We start from the raw sequence: 21,174 nt of genomic DNA, 5'->3' as shown, positions 1-21,174 counted from the left end.
AAAGAAAAGCATAAAGATCAAAAGAAACCCTAGTGATTATCATCATATTGGTGATGCATAGGGAAGAGAGCTTGGAATTCTAAAGTGACTCACAGGAGAGGAGGATCTTAGAAATAGAGAGACTGAAGCAAGTATTTGTTTCTTTTGTAGGGTGTTGTATGTCACATGCATTCTTTTTGTTTTCCCTCTATAGCAATCTAGCAACTTGTAGGTGCATAGGTGGTCATGGCTTCTTTATAAGAAAAAACAAAAACACCCTTTTCTTTATTCCTCCTAATCTCATAGAATTTGATAGTGATATTAAATCTTGATTATATTTTGGTAATCAATCTTAAACTAAGATTATAGTCCGGAAAGAGTATCAAACTCCTCCCACTTGAATGTGTTGGTAAAACACACTTTTCTTAATATAAAGGACTGGTAATGGCATTAACTCTAGGGTAAACTATTTTAGATTCACTCAATTATTAGTAATTTTTTGGTCAATCAACTATGAAATGTTACAACATAATCATTAAACTATTCAATTTTATCCTTTTGAACACTAGAAGTTAGCTGTGGCAGTTTTAAAATTAACATAGTAGTAACTTTAACCATTAACATTTATAAATTATGTCAAATTAGTCTTAATTTTAAAAAATTAACCCTCAACATTTTTTTGTAATTTTACTGTTCAATATAATAAAGAAAAGTAAAATTGCAAAAAAAAACAAAAAATTATATAGTGTGTAAATGTTGATGGTTGAATTTTTTAGAATTAAATTTAAATTGGCATAATGTATAAAAAAATTGAATGGTTGAGTGAAATGGATTTTAACTCTAATTGGCTGGGCAGTGCACCAGCATGTAATCTAAACTTGAAGAGGCTGACCAAGTGGGTCCCTAGTTGAATGTACACATTAGATTGGTCGGATGATGTGGCAATAATGGTGAGATTTGACCAGTCAAAGAGACGAGGTTGGCCTAATGGTTTTTTTGGCAGACAAAAGCAACTGCAAATGATAGAGATGGAAGGGTAAAAAAAGAGAGATACCTGGCTTCTCAAGGGTATTACTATTATTCCATCAAACCCCTTTATTCATCCATTGTAAGATTCTTCCATTGCAGCCTTATTAGATTGCAGATTTTTGATATGGGTCCCTCCATGCTTTAATGCTTTAAACTCCTTTCAATCTCCACTAACACACATCAAAGATAAAGTACAAAAAAACAGGCTTATATACTACAGGAATGGAACATAAGAATAGAGGGAATTAGAATTACAGTTTCATTACTCTGGAAACAAACATACCTGTATTCTTCTTGTTTGAGTTGTAAGAAAAAAAAACAAGGAAAATGATTTGCAGTCGTCAAAGAGTGGTTATGTTTCTTATCTTTTTTGGGTTATTAACAATTCAGCCATGCAGAGTTTGTGGGTTGAAAAGATCAGACCTTGTTTTCACACAGCATGGAATAGGAAGCAGGAATGAACGTGTTCTCAAAGCTATTGTTGACATGAAGGGAATAAACAAAGAGAAGAAAGCTTCAGCAGTGAACAACAGGTTTGATCCTAATCAATCAAGCAAGAGAAGATTTCGAAGAGGACCGGATCCCATCCACAACAAATCTTGACGAACTGAGAAAAGAAAAGAAACAACTTCAGTCAGTACAGAAAAGCGAAGCAAAACTAGAAGCTGGTAAAAATCTCAAGATACTTAATTAGTTCTTTTGTGAGAGTTGGTTGATTGGTTTTCCCTTTTCTTTTAGGTTATATATTTATATGAAGAGATTTGTATAGTGAAAGTTAGTTGAAGTGAGGCAGAGGCATCTGTGTACTGTAAGCTGACATTCTGATAGTTGTTTGATTTGACCCAGACAGGCGAAAGCAAAAAAAAAAAAAAAGTACAGATTATGGTGTGGGTTTTTTTTTTCCATACGGAAACACTTTGCTAGTTTTCATGTGCAAATCTTAAATGTTTATTCACAACTTAATTTTCTTGTTCTTGCAAAAGTGTTACTGCTTAATGCAAACACAACAGAATTGGATTTGATTTATTTATGTATATATATAAAGTTGCAGCTTGCAAAACAGGGTGAAACTTTATGATATGACTGAAACATCTGCATAATTCGATGGGGGCATATGGCACCATCTTCCAGTATTATTTGAACTTATACGATTTTGAGTCTCAAGCATCAATTAAAACAAGTCATATGGTAACTAAACTTTGAGAAGAAAAGTAGGGACACTTTTGTTTTATTTTCTTCTTCGACGGAAATTAATTTTAAAACCAACATCGCAACTGCCTTACTATAATAATGTCCTAACCAAACTTTCAGAGCAGAGAGATAATGAAGAAAATGTTGGGGGTACGACAATTAATGAAAAAAGTGTAGTGAATGTAAAAATGAATGGGTTTTTTTGCACTAAAAAATATTAAGAATCAGATTGTATTTTGCTTCTTCTACTAAAAAAATGTAAATTAATTATTTCTTTTAAAATTTTCATCAATTTGTATTGTTAAAAATTGATGTGACTAATGGAATAGCTATATAGTGACACATGGTACGCCATATATACCTCATTTTACATACATAGACCAATTTTTAACAATAGAAATGAATGGAATTTTAACAGAATGACCAATTTGATATTGATATAATGTACAATGACTAATTTACTCGTTTTTAGTAGAGGGAAAAATGCAATTCTATTCCTAGTACAAAGGTCTCCATTATACTTTTACCTCTACTAGTTATACTTTAAAATAGCTTCTAAAGTCCAAAATATTTTATTTGGGTTCTCAAAATATCAAATATCGCAGTAGTCAATATAGGTTTAATTATAAACATGTGTGGATGTCTATTCTTTAATCACAACCCAAGCTAATGGTGAGGTTAATTGATATAAAACAATAACTTTAAGAATTCAATCAGAATATTTTGAAGTTTGGAACTAGTTTAGAATTAGATCATAGTTTAGGACTTTGGATGAAATTAGCCCAAAACAATATACATGTAACACAAAAAGCCCAATAACATGGGCCTGTATTTACCAAGAATTAAAACCATGACCTCGTTGCAGCCCTCTAATCAATGACAGAAAGAAAGACTGTCTTTTTGCTGTTAGTTTCCAGAAAAGCTTGAGGTCAGGGTTTCTGGGTAAATAACAGAACAAGCCCAATAATGTCGGCCTCTTATTCTTTCCTTCTCAACATATATAAGTGAAGTATTATAACCTAAGAAACTCGGATCGAATCGCCTCAAAAACCCTAGATTACTTAGCTAGAGGCAGAGCGGCTTCAAAATGGTTCAGCGGCTCACTTATCGCACTCGTCACAGCTATGCCACCAAATCCAACCAGCATCGCGTCGTCAAAACGCCCGGTAACTTCTTCAATCTCCCCAATTTAGATCCGTCAATGGATTATGAGTTTTTTTGTATGATTGATGCTGCATCCGCTTGCTGCTGAATTTTTTTTTTTGGTTCTTTTTCTTTCTAGGAGGAAAGCTTGTTTATCAGACCACAAAGAAAAGAGCTAGTGGACCCAAATGCCCTGTCACTGGCAAGAGAATTCAAGGAGTATGTTTCTCTCATTTACAGAGTTTTTAGTAGAATTTATTGAATTAGAAGCACTTTGTTTCCTGGAAATGTGGTTTATTGAAGATTTGATTTATTTACTTTCGAAGTTCTCTAAAGTTTTTGTCTTGACAATAATGCTAGGTTAATTATGAGTTTAAGCTAATTTAATCTTTTGTTTATGTATTTCATTGGCTTTGTTTAATGGTTTCCTTTATTTTGTGATCATTTCCTTGTATATAAGTGTTCCACGGCATTCCAATTGGAATATACTATGTGCGTATGTTGAGGTTAAATGTGAGCTATGTTTTGCAGATTCCTCACTTGAGGCCTGCGGAGTATAAGAGGTCTAGATTGCCAAGAAACAGGAGGACTGTGAACCGTGCCTACGGTGGAGTTTTGTCTGGCAGTGCTGTTAGGGAAAGGTATGCACATTAGCATTTAAGATTGTGTAGCTTCTCTCTTATTTGTATTTCGTCCTGTGTATGCAAATGGCTTACAATTTTCTTTTCATGATTCCAGGATCATTCGTGCCTTTTTGGTGGAAGAGCAAAAGATCGTGAAGAAGGTTCTGAAGATTCAGAAGGCAAAGGAAAAGGTGTCATCCAAGAGCTAGAAATTTGATATATACTATCTCTGTATCGTAGTTTGAGGTGTGGATTTATGTTTTACCTTGGCTGTTATGAACTTGCATTTCTACTTATCTTTGTCGACAAATCTACTTTTGTTAAAATTTTGTTTTTTGTTCATTCACTTGTCTGCTCTTTCTTGAAATTTCCTTTGGGAATTGGATGCTTGATGTATTTGCAGATGAGTTGCATTTTCTATCATTATGAAAACTAGTTACGTGATTGCCTCAATGACATGCTCCCTTGCTGTACATGTGTATATTTCACCATTTCAGAGGAGAGGCCATATGTAAAATAATCTTGGTTGCCTTTCATGTATGATTAACTGTTTAATCTTGACGAAATGTTGCCATGTTTGACATATTGGGACTTGGGGAAGAATTTCATAAAATCATATACAAATGATGTTTTTCATGAATAGTAAGATAAGAGGCAGCCATGTTAAGTGTGCAAAGTAGTTGATAATGAATGTTAAGTAGCCCAATAAGGTTGCATAATGAGTTCATTCCAGGCATATGGTGCATCTTCATCTTTGGTACCAATCTTTCCTTGGTTAACCGACACATTGCAAGCCTACAAATCAAAGCAATACAATATTTAGTCAGAGTACGCTAAATTGTTTTTATAAGCAAAGCAAAGCAATGATGTTTAGAGGGGACTTGTGAATTGAAAGGCCTCCATTGGTCTGAAATTCATATTTAGCCTCTGGATCTGCCGAGTAGAGCATGCTAAACTGAGTACCCTACGAACATGATTCAATAACCTTCAAATCACTTCAACAAATTTTTACCATCAATAATAGCTGGGACTAGCAATAATAATAGCTCGGACGAGTGCAGGCATTTTTGGATGTTGTTCCAAATCCGTTTAGAACAATATGCTCTTTAATTTCTTCTTAAAAAGCTCATAAATTCAATCAAACATGATTGAATCCATCAGACCATTGGAGTTCAGCCAGTTTAATCCCCATTTGATCGATTTTTGGATTGGTTCCAACTGGTACATGTTGATTCATGGATTAGCCGATCCAAACTATTGTTTTAGATTGATTCCTTAGCCAATTCTCGATCTGATTGGTCAATTCAGATATATTTAAAATGGTTGCTCCATAAATTTATTCGTAAACCTTTTTATTTTGTATCATTTATGTCGGTTGATAATGTTGTTAACAAGGTTTAAACTTACATTTCTCCTTGAGGATGCAATGTCTTCTATTGCACACACATCTTAATTATTTGTAATCTATTTAATATCTATATTCAATCCACTTGAAAAGAAATTATTTTCTATTTTAAGTTAATTCAACATCAACTCACAAATTGATATGTTCGATCTTAAATTATTATAGAAGTTAAATTTTATGATTAAAAAACTAGAATTTATTGATAATAGTGTTATTACAACTTAAAAAAGTTAATTTATTTAAATTTAAATTTAATGAATTGGGGGAGTCTAAGTCAAGTATAAAACAAAAAGAAAAAAAGAAGAAGCAATGTCGCTTTTACTTTTACTTTTTTTTTTCTTTTAGCCTTATCCTTGGGTGTTTTTTTCTTATAAAATTTAATTACAGTTGTCAGACTTTATCCCTCCAACAAGTTGAGTCCCGGTCCCTACCATGGAATTTTAGCGGGAAGAAAACAGCATTTCAAATCCAAAAATCAACTGAAACGAATTGAAAAGGCAAAGCCTTGTTCAAGGCATTTTCTTCTCTCATTTGCTCCTTTCAGAATTTCCATTTACTGAAGCAAACCCCAACCCCACACTCAACTCTCCAATATTCTCTTCATTTCTTTTTCTTTTTCCGTAATATATAATCACAATGCCATTGATCATTCCTACCCATTACTCCAAAACCGCTCTACACCAATGGCTAGTTCTAGTGTGCCGAAGAGGCCGCCGCCTCCGCCGCCACCGTTTGCTAGACTGATGAGGAGTAGAGACCCAAGGAATGAATATAACATTCTTCCCTTTGACGGTTCACCAATTATGAAGCTTCCGGAGGTTTTGCTTTTCATTTATTTGTTTTCCGATGCTTTGGTGGTTATTGTTAATAATTTATGCTGAAAATTTTGGCCTTTTCTTGTCCTTATATAGATTGAGATTGCGGTTGAAGCCGTTACTAAAATGAAGAGTCTCAGTAGCCGAAAAATTGATGGTGTTGATGAAATAGACATATTTAGTTGGCTTTCTTCTCTTTTTGGGTTTCAGGTATTATCTGCTTTTTTTTTGGTTATCGTCATTGGTTTCGCTTTCATCTTTCCAGCTATGCAGCCAATGCAGAAACTCCATGGCTGATAATATTGATGATAATGTCTATATAAATGAACACATTAATTTGGTATATACGGACACCATTGGTTCTCGAGCTACACAGTGGAGGTGGCTCTATCTTTTTGGCAACTCCCACTCTTTTTCATCTGAGGATTTGAGCTCGAGGACTTAAAGTTGGAATCACAGCTTCTAACCACTAAATTATCCTTTGAGGGCAGTAATATATCGATATTTTAAATGCCATTGTCAATGTCATTAACTCTTTATATATGCTTTACATACTCAATATATGCTTTACATACTCAATTCTGAGTTAGGCACTGTCAAGTATCTTAGAGAACAGAACCTTTATTACTGAGTCGGTTTGGTGAGGGAGAGGGGATGGGGCACACTCAGGCACAGTGGTTGGTTGTGCATGATGATTCTTTGTTTCACTATGCTTACATTGGCTTTTCTTATAATATTTTGGGATATTAAAGAAAGGGAACACAACAAATCAGAGGGAGCACTTAATATTGCTACTGGCCAATATTTATACAAGGAAGAAGGATCTCAAGCGTTGTACTGAGGTGCATAAAGTTCCTTCATTCTTTCCTTTTGAATCCAATTTCTCTATTCAGTTTGATTTAATTTTGGATTGATTTTCATATTAATACCATCATTTATTGAAGATTAATTAAGTTTCTTATAGGTTGAGGCACTTAAAGGGGCCATAAAGCAATCGAAACAAGATTTTCTCAACAATTATGAATTATGGTGTAACTATATGCGTACCAAATCAAATATCAGGTAATGTTTTTTTTATTTATTTTAGATTATGAAAAAAAATAACGAATTTTTAAAAAAATTTAAATCTACGTTAGACTTTTTATTGCATATTGAGCGCACTAAATTTCATTCTTTTGGTACAGAGCAGAAGAGACAGAGCAGGAATGTCTCATTTATGTTGCACTCTATCTTCTTATATGGGGTGAAGCTTCAAATATTAGATTCATGCCTGAATGCATTTGTTACATATTCCATAAAGTATGTTTCTTTCATTTCAATTAATCACCATCTGTGATTTGGAAATTCTCTAATTGCAGCTAGTGCTAGTATCTGTTCATCTGCCATGTTTTCATTGAGGCGATAGCTAGTGTCTGTAGTTACTATTGAAAATTTTTATATCATTAGGATCAGAGCCATCATTAATAATTCTTATAAAGTAGCAATGAGAATTAGAGATGCTTCAGTTTTTTTCGGAAAATGGAGTATCTACAACTAATTGCTATTGTAAATGTTCACAACTGTGTGGTGCAAATTACATGAATTATGATTATGAAGAGAGAAAGGCCCTTAACTGTAGATTTAACTTTGTCATTTTTATGTTAGACAACTATAAAGAAAAGAGAAAAAAAAGAAGACATATACATTATTTTTTACATCACTGCCATTAGTCAACATATTCAACTTTGCTGAGTTTCCATTGACTTCACACATGTGAATGTCGAGCCTAAAATCAGACAAGTAATAGAGTTTGAGAGACTGTTCTTATCAGAAATATGCACTCTTCTGCAGCTGAACTTTAAGTGGATAATGGAAATCTATCCTTCATCCTAGAAATAGTTCTTAAAATTCTGACTCTGCTTGATTGGTTTATTAAGTATGTTACTGCACATAATAAATCAATCATGTTATGTGGTTTGTTGCTGAAGAAGATAGTGTACTTGAACATTTTTTTGTGGATGCTGATATATGGTAACTCAGTCGCAGAAGATTATGTAATATAAGCATGCATCCTACATTAGAAATTAATCATGTTGATTGGTATTTGTTCAGCTTCCATGTCATGTTGCCTACCCTCTCCCGCCCCCTTGTTTTCTCCCTTCTATAAGTAAGCTTCTGCTCTTTCCCCTGTTTCATGATTGTATAAGATGGCGGACGATGTTAATCAAGTTTTTTCTGGAGATAAGATGATCCAAAACCCAGATGGAAGCTTTTTAAGCAATGTTATAAAACCTATTTACGAGATCCTATCTAAGGTAATATTTGTTTTATTGGATAGCACATGTTTTTTCCTATCACCTGAAACATCCCACGTAAATTTTATTATTATTTGGTGAGAAAGGAAGCAGGAAAAAACAAAGGCGGCAAAGCAAGCCATTCTAGATGGAGCAACTATGATGATCTAAATGAGTGCTTTTGGTAAGCTCTGAATGATTAGAACTGTTTTATTTATTACCAGTCAAGTCAATATTTGATGTGTACAATATACATTCTTCTAGGTCTGGAAAGTGCTCTTTGGAGCTACGTAAACAAAAAGAGAAGATGCCATTGCGAGCTGCACACGAGGCAATTTATTTTTCCTCTTAAAATTTAGTCCACATTATATAGTTATTTTATCTATATGTGTGTGCATGACAAGTGTATTTAACATCTCCTTAAAGAAATATTGATTCTTATATGGTTTTTTCCTTCAATGAATCACTTATAAGGCATGTAAAATCTATTTAAGTATATGCATATTGGTATATATAAGTTTACAGTAGACCTTTGGTTCAGAAAGTGTACCCTAGCTCAAATCTTTTGGGGAAGGGATAGATAGAACAATCTAGACTGTGGCACCATAGAATATTGGAGGCCCTATGAGCAAAGAAGCACATAGAGGGGTAGGCAATTGGCAATACATGTCTGATACAACACGGACATAGCAATACCGGAAATTCCAGAAAATTAGGACATGGGTGGGTATGGGAATAAAAACATTTCTAAGATAATAATATACAATAAAATATAAAATTAATATTTCATCTTGAAACACTCCCCTCCACAAAGTGACTGTGGTTCACAGCTTGCAAGTTTTTGAGAGTTTTGTGCTCTTTTGTGTTAGTGAAAGAAGTAAGATTTTATTATAAACCAAGAAAATTGTTGGAAAAATGGAAGTCAAGAACCACATGTTGATCATGTCAAATTTCCAGCTTTATAATGTATGGATATGATGCAAAATGTAATATCAACAGCTCCAGCATTAATAGTGCAAACATGAACGATATGTTCAGCCTTACAATAAATAGCATGTCTTTTTAACACAAACTTCTCCTGAAATTTTAGCCTATCTACAAGGATTATTGTCCCCAGCTTCTGATACATCGTTCCTGAATCACTTAAACTGCACCTTTACCCTTGTGCAGGCTAATAGTTGACTCTATTTTCTTAAAATTTTGAAACATAAAACAATGTAACAAAATCAGAGTAACTACGTATTGAACAAATAGTGACTTAATATAAGCTAAAATGACTTATCAGGAAGGAAACAAAAGCTAAAGTTTTTCTTGTAATCTAGGGTTAGAGTCATTGTTTATCTACTAAGATAGGTGTAACGGGAACATTGTAAATTATTTTTCTTATATTTGTCAACATTACAAGTCCATTTTTTGCAGTTTTGAAATTTTAAAATAATGTTGCCACTTGTGTGGCATATGATTCCGTCTTGCTCTCAATAAGGCGAGCTAATTCCTTTCACATATATATATATTGATCTCTATCAGTTCGTCTTTTTCAATACCGTTCAGATCTTTCATGTAGGACTTGAGTTAATGTTTGTATATTCTTTGCAGATTCTAGAGAAATTTACTGATGGCTGGTGGAAGTCCAAAATTAATTTTGTTGAAGTCCGCACATATTGGCAGGTTTATAGAAGTTTCGACCGAATGTGGGTATTCTTCATAATGGCTTTGCAGGTGATCTCACCTTTCAACATTCTGCTTTAGGTATTTGTAACTGTCTAGGTATTGATAGCATAGATGCCTTTTTTTTCTTTTTCAGGCCATGATAATTGTTGCATGGACGCAATCTGGGTCCACTTCTGCCAATAATGAAGTTGTCTTGAGAAGAGTGTTGAGCATTTTCATTACTTATGCTATTCTCAGTTTTTTTCGAGGTACTACTGGTGGTCTTTATGAATTCTCCCTCTTGTGAAAGCAATCCCTTAATTGTCAAATTGACATTGTATTATGAAAAATTCTTCTCGTCATGAGTGGCTGTGGCTTTGTTTTAATATAACAGTTCACTTACAAGTTCCATGTCATATAGACGTTATTTTTAATTGCATGATATTTGGTATTGATAAATAGAATTTTAAGATTTTCATCTTTTCCATATATAATTTCATGCAGCTATTCTGGACGTAATTCTCAGTATCCATGCTTGGAGGAACTCTGATCTTACCCAACCACTGCGCTACATTCTGAAATTGGTTGTGGCAGCTATCTGGGCAGTAGTTTTGCCGGTAGGATATTCCACTTCTGTGAAGAATCCAACAGGACCATTGAAGTTCCTTAACCACTGGGCCAGAGATTCACACAATCAGTCATTGTATAATTATATTCTTGTGCTTTATATGATACCTGATTTACTGGCTATTATGCTATTCTTGCTTCCACGTCTGAGGGAAAAAATGGAGCTATCAGATTGGCCAGTAATTAATATTGTTATGTGGTGGGCTCAGGTTAGTATATCGACATGGTTGCTTTTAATCATCATCATTAGTATGAGAATTAGTATTAGTATTGTTCTTTCTTGTTTTCTTCTGTGTGATCATTGTTAGTGTCTTTTCCTCAGACTCCTTGGTTGTTTTCTTAGTTTAATTATTCAAGTTATCTATGCTAATATTTTACTTTGTGCAGCCAAAACTTTATGTTGGAAGAGGCATGCATGTGGGAACCTTTTCACTTCTAAAGTAAGAGAGTTATTTTTTTTTCCATTGGGCCTTTTTCTCCCTGCTCATGTTTAATGTTCTTCACATTGTTCTAGGATTTTAACATATTGCATTAAGTGAATGACATTTCTTTACTCTCAGGTACACAATATTTTGGATATTGGTGCTAAGTGTCAAGCTAGCATTCAGTTACTTTGTGGAGGTTATTTATCCTTTTTTGATGCATATCTTTTCGTAGTCAGAATGTTCAATAACCAATTTCTTAAAACTTGTAGTTCATTTGCTTCAATGGGCACCTTCATTCCGCAGTCAGGAAGCATTATATTGCTGTTAGCTTGTATTGCTACTTCGCACTAAAAGTCCCCATGACATATTTGTATAAGGATCTCTTTTCCATTTTTGGGTTATAGAAAAACATATATAAGAAAGTATTATTTTGATTCAGCTAATTGGCTACAGAATAATGCTTTGTATAGAGTAACATCTTTTATGAATGAGTCCCACCAATTACACCTAGTTATATAGTGCTTGAAATCTGAATAGAGAACCACAGGAATTCTATAATAGTTAGGTGATTTCTTCTTTTGTTATTTGTTTCGTATTTCTCAGTTTAGTTATGAAATCATTGCCAGAAAATGCAGCATAAAATTTTCTCCATAGTTGTTCCCATCGAACGTAGACAATAGAGTAATAAGGACTCATGAAAATGTGATATCATGTTAAATAATTAAGGTACTTGACAACAAAGAGATTTATCAGGTCTGTTCCAAGTCAATCTTGGTTCCCAAATATGAATCTCTCTTTGGAACCATCTGCTGTATACTGAGACCAATTTTGAAGGTTTTAACAGCCTTGGTTTGACCCTTTCTTGCTGACACTTTTTTGCTGCTTTCGTAAGGTTTTATCCTTGGTTCCAATTTTTGTATTGATGTATCATCTTATCTTACACGATTTACTAAAGAGTAAACATGTTAAAAATCACAGCATGTATTGGAGCTGAAGGTAGTTTATCTAACTTACTTTAGTTCTTGCATGAGTGGAAGCACATAGCTTATTTCTATGGTAACTTATTTTGAAATCAGTGGGAACATATTCATCCAGTCTAATCTGCAAATTATTGATCATGCAAACTTTTCCATCAAATTATTAAACTCTTTGAGGATATATAGTTTCTGAGTTCTGACAGCTTCATTATTTTTCACTTATTGTGTCCATAGATATTGCCACTTATTCGGCCAACAAAGGTAATCATGAAGATACAGGTAGAAAACTACCGGTTGCATAAGTTTGTTCCTAATGGTAATAAATTGTTCTTCCTTATTTTATTTAATTCACCTTGTGATTGCACCAAAATCGATTTAATTTTCCTTTCACCTGCACTAATTCATGTTCTCTAACTTATGTAGTAAAGCACAATATGGGAGTCATTATAGCAATATGGTCTCCAATCATCCTAGTACGTAAGCTTTCAAGAACTTCGGTTTGACAGTAATACCATAGTCTTAATCCTTACATGTACCTTGTAACTTGGACCATTATCTGAGAGAGCAGTTCTTTGGTAGGTTTATTTTATGGATGTTCAAGTATGGTACACCATCTTTTCTACTCTTCTAGGTGGAGTTCTAGGAGCTTTCAGGCACTTGGGTGAGGTATGAGGCCACTTCATTGACACTTACATGCAAAATATTTTTATGATTATGTGAAAGAAAGAATTTTGTTTCATACTTTCTCCCAATTATTGCACAGATTCGAACAATCGGGATGGTGCATTCCAGATTTGAATCTATCTCTTCTAAATTTCGAAGCTGTTTTGTTCCACTACATTCTGATGCAGTGACAGAAACCTTGGTAGTGCTATCCTACCTTTTGGAATTCTAGTACTTTATTCACATTCAAAGCAAATGTAGGCAATATGTATGGTGTGATCTTCAGCTATTTATATTTGTATGACCTTTAACATTATCTTTTCTCTTTTGCGCTAAACATAAATACTATGAATTTCCCAGAGTACTTCAAAAGAACCAAATGAGAATGAATATTTTTGTTGCATGTGGAATGAGTTCATACGTTCCATGCGAATGGAGGATCTGATTAGCAATAGGTTGGAGCATCTTCTTCCCAGAGATTTCATACTGTAAGGCAGACATACATGCATACTTTCTAATATCACTCTGCTTTCTTCTCCTGTTCAGGGACAGAGAGTTGCTGCTTTTACCACCTCCACTGGCTAATAAGCCTGGGGATCAGTTGCCACTCTTCTTGCTAGCCAGTAAGGTAAATATTCTTGAGTGTTTATGTTGCTTGGCATATCATGTAATGCAAACACAAAGTATTTGTTTTACATATTTTCTCTATCCACATATGACAGATTCCTGCTGCAATAAACATCGCAAAAGAGTTTAAGAGGAAGGATCATGCTGAGTTAGAAAAATTTATTGGGAGTGATAAATATACTTGTGCAGCCATACTAGACTGTTATTACACACTGAAGAGTCTTATATTTTTACTTCTAAAAGATGAAGATGACAAGAAGTAAGACAGAAGCACTTGTTGTACCTTTGAACTTCAGACATAATGCAAACTGGTCTGTGATTGTTTTTCTATTTTTTTCTTCTGGGATAGGATTGTAGACGAGGTCTTCCATGCTGCCAATGGTAAGAAATTGTTTTTGCAAAACTTCAACATGAGTGGTATGCCTTTGCTGGCTGTCAAGTTTGAGAAGTTCCTAAAGATCTTGGTAATAACTGAGCTTATTCTATTTTCATTTCCTGTATTTTTGTCCCTGCATTCGCTGTTGGTGGCATGTAATTGACCTGTATCTGTTAATTAAGCATCTGTTTCTTGAGTTGTTATGTGGCAGATGGCTGATTATGGGGATGAAGAATTCAAGAGTAAAATCACCACTGCCCTCCAGGAGATCATGTATATAATACCTGAAAGTATTGATGATAACTCTCCTCTCAAGGGAGCTCTGAAACGTGATGAAATCTCTCACAAGTTTAAAAACATAAATACTAGTGATATCAAAAAGAATATCTGGAGTGAAAAGGCACTGAAACTCATTACTCTTAAATATGATTTTCACATATTTCAAACAAAGACAAATTTTTATCAAGTTCTAAAATTTTCTACAGGTAAATAGGCTTCATTTGCTTTTGACTTTCAAGGAATCTGGCACAGATGTGCCTCTGAATTCAGAGGCTCGTCGTCGAATCACATTTTTTGTGAACTCCTTATTTATGAATATGAGAAGTGCACCAAAAGTCAGTAACATGCGTTCCTTCAGGTTGGTAACTGTAGTCAGTTTTGAGACTGTTATATTAGAAACTAGCTGTCGTAACCTCCACATCAATTCAAAAGTGAATCTACAATTCTAGCTTCATGATAGGTTGAGGTCTCCAGGGTAGTTCTATACGAAGTATATGTAGATACTATAATCTGTTGGTTGGAAAAGATATGACTTTAAAGTACCTTCTTAGAATTTTAATATAAATGTATTTCTTGCAATTTATTTTCTTAGTGTTTTGACTCCGCATTACAATGAAGAAGTTGTTTACTCTGATGAAGAACTTAATAAAGAAAATGAGGATGGGGTATCAACTCTGTTTTACCTGAAGACAATTTATCCAGGTGAGTTCTTTATCCATTAACATATTGCTCTTTATTCTTTGGAATCACATGAACTAAGTTAGAGATGTCTGCAAACTAGATGAATGGACCAATTTCGAGGAGCGTATGAAGGACAAACTGGAGGAGGAGAAGAAGGAGGAGCGTCGTAAATGGGTGAGTTACAGAGGACAGACACTCTCTAGATCAGGTCAGGATGATGGTGATCAATTAGCAGTCTGTCATACAATAACTTAAAGTTAATTGTTCATTCTTGGCGTTTGACACAAATATGTTTTCCTATGTGTTTCTAACCAGTTAGAGGGATGATGTACTACAAGAAGGCTCTAGAACTGCAGTGCTCAATGGAATTTACTGATTGTAACGACCAATGGCTTATATAGACATGAGATGAAAATTCTAAATATTATCTCCAAAATTGATTCAATATTTTTCAGTTCAGCTGAAAGTTGTCTCATATAGTTATTAACTTTATATTGACTTCCTTCATAGCTATTTCAAACGAGGAGGATTGCATTCGGAAGCAAAAATTACCTGATTTGAAGTTCACCTATATCATTTCTTGTCAGATATACGGAAATCTCAAACGTTCAAAAGATCCTCGTCAAAAGGATATTCTAAACCTCATGATAATGTAAGCTAACTTGCAGAGTGCAGTCATAAGATTAAAGTTCTTGACATAAACCTATGGCTGATTCCTTTACTTTCAAAAGGTATCCATCACTACGTGTTGCTTACATCGATGAAGTAGATGAGGCTTTGAAGGAAAAGACTGAGGGAAAAACTGAGAAAGTGTATTACTCTGTTCTTATCAAGGGTGATACGATCAATTATTCTGAAAGAGTAAGTGCTAGTTTGTATGAAATTAATTTCCTAAATGAATTTTGTTTAAAGTACTTGATTTTGAATCTTCACCCTCTTTGGAACCTGGCAATCCTCAACCATTTATAATAAATTTGGGCCTGGTGGGGTTTCGGTGAAGATTCTATGAATATGATTCTTGATGGAGTGAGTTAAATATTTCCTGTTGTGACCAGATATACTCATGCATATAAAGTTAACGGTTATAAGTTACAACTAGCTTTATGTGCTTTCTCTCTTATCTACTAGTGGCAAGTGGGATGCTAAAAAGTAAAGTATAACCTAATACTTGTATATATGTTGAGACCAGAAATTAGTTCAGATTCCACTAGATTTGGAATATAAGAAATTGTATTCTAATTTCCTTTCTCCTTGATCCTTACCATGTCTGTAGAATCAAAAGAGGGTTTGCATCTGCAATATTCTTAAAGTGGCATACAAACCTGTTAAGGCTCGTGTCAAAGAGTGATATCATAGTCTGGAAAAACTGATTTAATCAATCTACAAGACATCTACACATGCTAACCTCAACAATTCATTGCCTGAATGGTTAGGTTTCACTGGTGAATTGGTGTCCGGCATTTGAAGTTTTATATCTAACTCTTAGAATCTGTTCTAGCCAGTTTCTATTGAAGTGGCAAAAATATTATGTTGGAAAAAGAATTCTGTTTCAATTGTTTGATTAAGATGAATAGCTAGACTACTGTGCATTACTTAATGCCCTGATTTTTATGGAATTATTTGAAATTCTAATTGCTTATGACATCCCTTTACAGTCGTGTGGTAAAATATCTTGCTCTCTTATTGTTTTATTTTCTTGTGTTACTAATTTCTTATGACAACCTGGCGTGCCATGTGGCTTGTAGGAAATATACCGTATAAGACTTCCAGGTTCTCCAACAAAAATTGGTGAAGGGAAACCTGAAAATCAAAATCACGCTATTATATTCACTCGTGGAGAGGCCCTGCAGACTATAGACATGAACCAGGTAGATGCCTTTCTGCTGTCTTTCAAGGAGTCATTTTTTGTAGAAATTTTTCCTATGTCTATTGTCTTTATCTCTTTGGTTGTAGGACAATTACTTTGAAGAGGCTTTTAAGATGAGAAATGTATTGGAAGAGTTCCCACATTCCCATGGTGCACAAAAGCCTACAATATTAGGTTTAAGGGAGCATGTATTTACGGGAAGGTTAGAGTGACCACTTCTCTTTATAAGTTCAACTGATCTTGAATGGATAAATAGAGTCAATATGAAAAATACCATTTGCAGAATAATTTGAAGTTCTGAATTTTGCTTGAGCTTTTCTTCCTCTTCTACAGTGTTTCATCACTTGCTTGGTTTATGTCCAATCAAGAGTTCAGCTTTGTAACCATTGGCCAACGCTTTTTGGCAAGTCCTCTAAGGTAAACCTGGCATTCTTACGATAACTGACTCAGTGCTTCTGAAACATCATGCCTGATTACTACTAATATTTTCATTGAGCTTCTAAGAAGAGCTTAAATGGTGGTTATGCTATTATAAGAACTCGCATAATAATAGTGATAAATAGCCATTTTGTACTGATAACTAACCCTCTCTCACAACATCTGAAATTAAATCTTTCACAATTCCATTTAAATCTAATAAAGGAACTGAATAGAAATAATGTAGCATTTTGTAACTTTGAATTAGCTACAGAAGGTCAAGCCAAACCAGGCATTTCCAATTCAGTTTGAGCTGAGTTGAATCCTTTTCATTATAGTATACGACAATATATTTGAAAATGAAATCTCCTAAGTGATGATTTTGGTTGATTCTATATTCAGCAATACATTCTCATGGGCTTTTTCCTTTTCTTTTATGGTATACAAAGCTATTTCAGTTCAGTTGTACAACTTTACCCACTTAATTCTATCTTAACCAGTGCAGTTTCTTTAAATGATTATCTTTTCAGGGTGCGATTCCATTATGGTCATCCTGATATATTTGACAGAATCTTCCACATAACAAGGGGTGGGATAAGCAAAGCATCAAAAACTATAAACTTAAGTGAGGACATATTCGCAGGTAATGATCAACCATTGTAAGTTGCCAATGTCATATATTGGATATAATGGCTAATTGCTTAAATCTCTTCAGGGTTCAATTCAACTCTTCGTCTTGGGTCTGTGACACACCATGATTATGTGCAAGTTGGAAAGGGGCGTGATGTGGGGATGAATCAGATATCAATTTTTGAGGCCAAAGTTGCAAACGGAAATGGGGAACAAACACTTACTCGTGATGTCCACCGTCTTGGATGTCACTTTGACTTCTTCAGAATGCTATCATTCTACTGTACAACAGTTGGCTTCTATTTTAACAGCCTGGTATATATAATATATACAAATTTTTTTTTCTATTTTTAGATTGGATGAGCTCCTTCAAAAATTAAAAGATTGACTAGATTCATTTTTAAGTGACTTGACCTTATTAGTCAGGGTTACTGTTACGTTGGTATCTCACCGTATGACAAATATTCGGTGTTGCCTGGGTGTTGAATCCTTAATTTAACTAGATAAGCCTTGATAGTTGGATCTGGCATTCACTGCATATAAATGTAGGCTCCTGGATAATACTAAGACTTATGGATGGTTTTATCTGTGTTCTTGCTTGTAGTCTGTTATACTCGGAAAGCTATTGTGACTAACCCTATTATGATTCAGGTTACCGTCCTTATTGTGTATGTTTTCCTTTACGGCCGTTTGTACATGGTTATGACTGGACTGGAAAGAGAGATTCTAGAGGATCCACAAATTAAAAATAACAATGCCCTGGAAGCAGCTTTAGTTACACAATCTTTCATTCAGATGGGCATGTTACTGGTACTGCCCATGTTAATGGAGATTGGCCTAGAGAAAGGGTTCCGCACTGCTTTGGGTGATTTTTTCATTATGCAGCTGCAGCTATCTTCTGTGTTCTTTACATTCCAGCTTGGAACAAAGGCACATTATTTTGGGAAAACAATCTTGCATGGAGGTTCTAAATATCGAGCTACTGGGCGTGGTTTTGTTGTTCGACATTCTAAATTTGCTGATAACTACAGGCTTTACTCCCGAAGTCACTTTGTGAAAGCATTGGAACTGGGTCTACTGCTTGTCATATATGAAGTTTATGGGGAATCATATCGCAGTTCAAGTCTTTATTTGTTCATCACCTTCTCAATGTGGTTCCTAGTTGGATCTTGGTTATTTGCTCCCTTTATATTCAACCCATCTGGTTTCGAGTGGCAAAAAACAGTGAATGATTGGACTGATTGGAAGTGGTGGATGGGAATTCGTGGTGGTGTTGGTATCCAGCCTGAGAACAGTTGGGAGTCATGGTGGGATAAAGAACAAGAGCACCTTAGATACACAAGCATAAGGGGGAGGGTGCTTGAAATTCTTCTTGCACTTCGTTTTTTTGTCTACCAGTATGGAATAGTCTACCACCTTGATATAGCCCATCACAGCAGGAATTTGTTGGTATAAAATATGCTAATGACAGCAAAAATAATGTGATTTTTGGCTACTCTCTGATTAGTTTCATCACCATAACCTTATTACATGTAACTTTTTTGCAGGTTTATGGACTCTCTTGGTGTGCTGTTCTAGTAATACTTATAGTTCCAAAGGTACGTAATAAATTTGAAATTATGAAGTAACTCTTAGGAGGACTAAGTCAATGGAATTTGCTTAACCTAAGGTGAAAATATGAAAATGAAATTTTCTAATAACAGCTTATAGTCCCCACGATTTATAGTTGACAAATGCTTTGATAGTCAAAGTGTAAATGTGTGCAGGTGCTAGGCATAATGTTGTTCACCCCACACATTTTATTCCATAGCGGCCTAGTTTTTTTTTTTTTTTTTCATTTTAACTTTTATTAGACATTGAATGTAGTCTTTCGTTGAGAAAAGCAGGTGAAATAGAAATTCAGATTTTCTTCTGAAATTTATCAACAGAAGCATAAAATTGATTTGGTGTTCTGCTTGCATGTTCTTTGCTGTAGATGGTATCAGTACGTAGACTACAGATGTTCCATATGGACCTCCAGCTGCCACTCAGAATGCTCAAAGGGCTTCTTTACCTTATCTTGTTGGCGGTCATGATCATTTTATTCAAATTTTGTGGCCTCACTTTGTCAGATTTATTCGCATCTATCCTTGCCTTCATGCCCACCGGCTGGGCTTTCATTCTTGTAAGTCCTTAAATTTTACGGTTTTCAAATTTTAAGCCACATTCTGTCAATAGATCATGGCAAAAATGAACTGCATCTTTGTTATCCAATTAATCTTCTCCTTTATTTCCTGACCAATAAAGGAAAATTTTCATCTCGTGTTCATTTGGTATAACCACCAAAACATTTTACTTGATGATAATCACTTTGAAACAAACTGCATTCTTACTGGAAGTGCTTTGACTCATTTAACATGATCCATTGAATGTACCAAAATTTATTTCACAGAAAACTAATATTTTAAGTAATCACTAAAATGCCTTAACATAATGCCTAGAAAGAGAACCATGCTTTTTTTTTTTCTCATTTGGTTTCACAAAGTTTATCTGATATATTAAGTGTGTCTTTCTGCGCAAACATGCTAAAGTCTGTTTTCCTCTGATTACCAAGTACCAACTTATTGCTCACTTTCTAGTATTGTCCATCTCTGAAACTTTCAAACAGCACCAAAGAATTTCCTAATGTTGACTTTTGAGAAAGGAAGGAAAAAAAATTCTCCCTTTTTTAGAACTATTTTTATTGACATCTAAAACCCTGTGGGATGTACATGCCTTTGAAAGATTGTACCTAGAGAAAGCATATAAGATTATGCATTCTGTTAACTGACAAACAGCAAGAGTAGATATTTTATGGAAAGAAAAGTAATATATATGTATGTACGTATGTGTTCATAATCCAACCATTCTTTTCCTTGTTCTTCTTAGGTTGGGCAAGCCTGCAGGCCTTGCCTGCATAAGCTACTCTGGGAACCAATAAAGGAGGTGGCCAGAGCATATGACTTCATGATGGGATTGTTGTTGTTCACGCCCATTGCATTTTTATCATGGCTCCCAGCGGTAAACGAATTCCAAACACGAATTCTCTTTAATCAAGCTTTCAGCAGAGGCCTCCATATATCTATGATTCTTGCTGGAAAGAAAGATGGAGGAGCCTCCTTTAATTAACATACATATACCACTGTACGGTTTTCTTGTCGAGACTTAAGAGTGTTTCAGTGTGCTTAGTCTGTATTTATTTTGTTTTGGGAAAATGCAAGAGCTCTGGCTAGTGGCCTTTAGGTGTTACCTTTCTTCATCTATCCTTGACTGTCTGCATTTCTTTTTCCTTTTCCTTATGGTGGTTGTCCCTTCCTAATTGATGTTTGCCTCTTGGTTTATGACTTTGTGGGGAAAAATTGCTCAGATATTTGATTCTCATTTCCATTATAATAAATTAATATTTAGTATGTGTCCAAGTATTCTAATATTAGATCCTATGAACATATATCCCAAAAGTCGTGCAATAGACAGTGATG

At 34.6% G+C, this 21,174-nt stretch overlaps 2 protein-coding genes across 2 annotated transcripts; both read left to right on the top strand.

The window, feature by feature from the left end:
• Nucleotides 1-3,199: 3,199 nt before the first annotated feature.
• On the top strand, nt 3,200-4,418 carry LOC105780676 (60S ribosomal protein L34). Its single transcript, XM_012605149.2, has 4 exons — nt 3,200-3,365; nt 3,482-3,561; nt 3,874-3,983; nt 4,081-4,418. The coding sequence occupies exons 1-4, from the start codon at nt 3,287-3,289 to the stop codon at nt 4,172-4,174; spliced, it is 363 nt and encodes a 120-aa protein (XP_012460603.1). The 5' UTR covers nt 3,200-3,286; the 3' UTR covers nt 4,175-4,418.
• A 1,462-nt stretch (nt 4,419-5,880) lies between these two features.
• LOC105779394 (callose synthase 7) lies at nt 5,881-21,105 on the top strand. The gene is made up of 37 exons (XM_012603136.2): nt 5,881-6,188; nt 6,282-6,395; nt 6,938-7,027; nt 7,150-7,247; nt 7,370-7,484; nt 8,372-8,479; nt 8,566-8,642; nt 8,723-8,789; nt 10,055-10,177; nt 10,263-10,377; nt 10,613-10,944; nt 11,123-11,175; nt 11,296-11,356; nt 12,372-12,453; nt 12,561-12,610; nt 12,717-12,803; nt 12,901-13,002; nt 13,161-13,255; nt 13,347-13,428; nt 13,523-13,686; nt 13,777-13,891; nt 14,015-14,203; nt 14,289-14,440; nt 14,675-14,784; nt 14,864-14,971; nt 15,079-15,141; nt 15,274-15,415; nt 15,495-15,624; nt 16,509-16,631; nt 16,717-16,832; nt 16,964-17,047; nt 17,578-17,690; nt 17,763-17,992; nt 18,329-19,126; nt 19,225-19,275; nt 19,653-19,841; nt 20,585-21,105. Exons 1-37 carry the CDS (start codon nt 6,054-6,056, stop codon nt 20,822-20,824), a joined length of 5,103 nt encoding a protein of 1,700 aa, XP_012458590.1. The 5' UTR covers nt 5,881-6,053; the 3' UTR covers nt 20,825-21,105.
• The last annotated feature ends 69 nt before the right edge of the window (nt 21,106-21,174 follow it).

Source organism: Gossypium raimondii, chromosome 4, assembly GCF_025698545.1.
Source record: "Gossypium raimondii isolate GPD5lz chromosome 4, ASM2569854v1, whole genome shotgun sequence".
Classification (NCBI taxonomy): Eukaryota; Viridiplantae; Streptophyta; class Magnoliopsida; order Malvales; family Malvaceae; genus Gossypium; species Gossypium raimondii.
Note: the sequence above shows the minus strand (reverse complement) of the source record. Positions and strands in the feature narration are given on the sequence as shown.

Coding starts and splice junctions, on each gene's coding strand:
- LOC105780676 (XM_012605149.2), top strand. CDS start 3,287: ATGGTTCAGCGGCTCACTTATCGCACTCGTCACAGCTATGCCACCAAA. Junction 3,366..3,481: donor TCGCGTCGTCAAAACGCCCG/GTAACTTCTTCA, acceptor TTTTCTTTCTAG/GAGGAAAGCTTGTTTATCAG. Junction 3,984..4,080: donor GGCAGTGCTGTTAGGGAAAG/GTATGCACATTA, acceptor TCATGATTCCAG/GATCATTCGTGCCTTTTTGG.
- LOC105779394 (XM_012603136.2), top strand. CDS start 6,054: ATGGCTAGTTCTAGTGTGCCGAAGAGGCCGCCGCCTCCGCCGCCACCG. Junction 7,028..7,149: donor ATCTCAAGCGTTGTACTGAG/GTGCATAAAGTT, acceptor AGTTTCTTATAG/GTTGAGGCACTTAAAGGGGC. Junction 19,127..19,224: donor ATCACAGCAGGAATTTGTTG/GTATAAAATATG, acceptor ACTTTTTTGCAG/GTTTATGGACTCTCTTGGTG.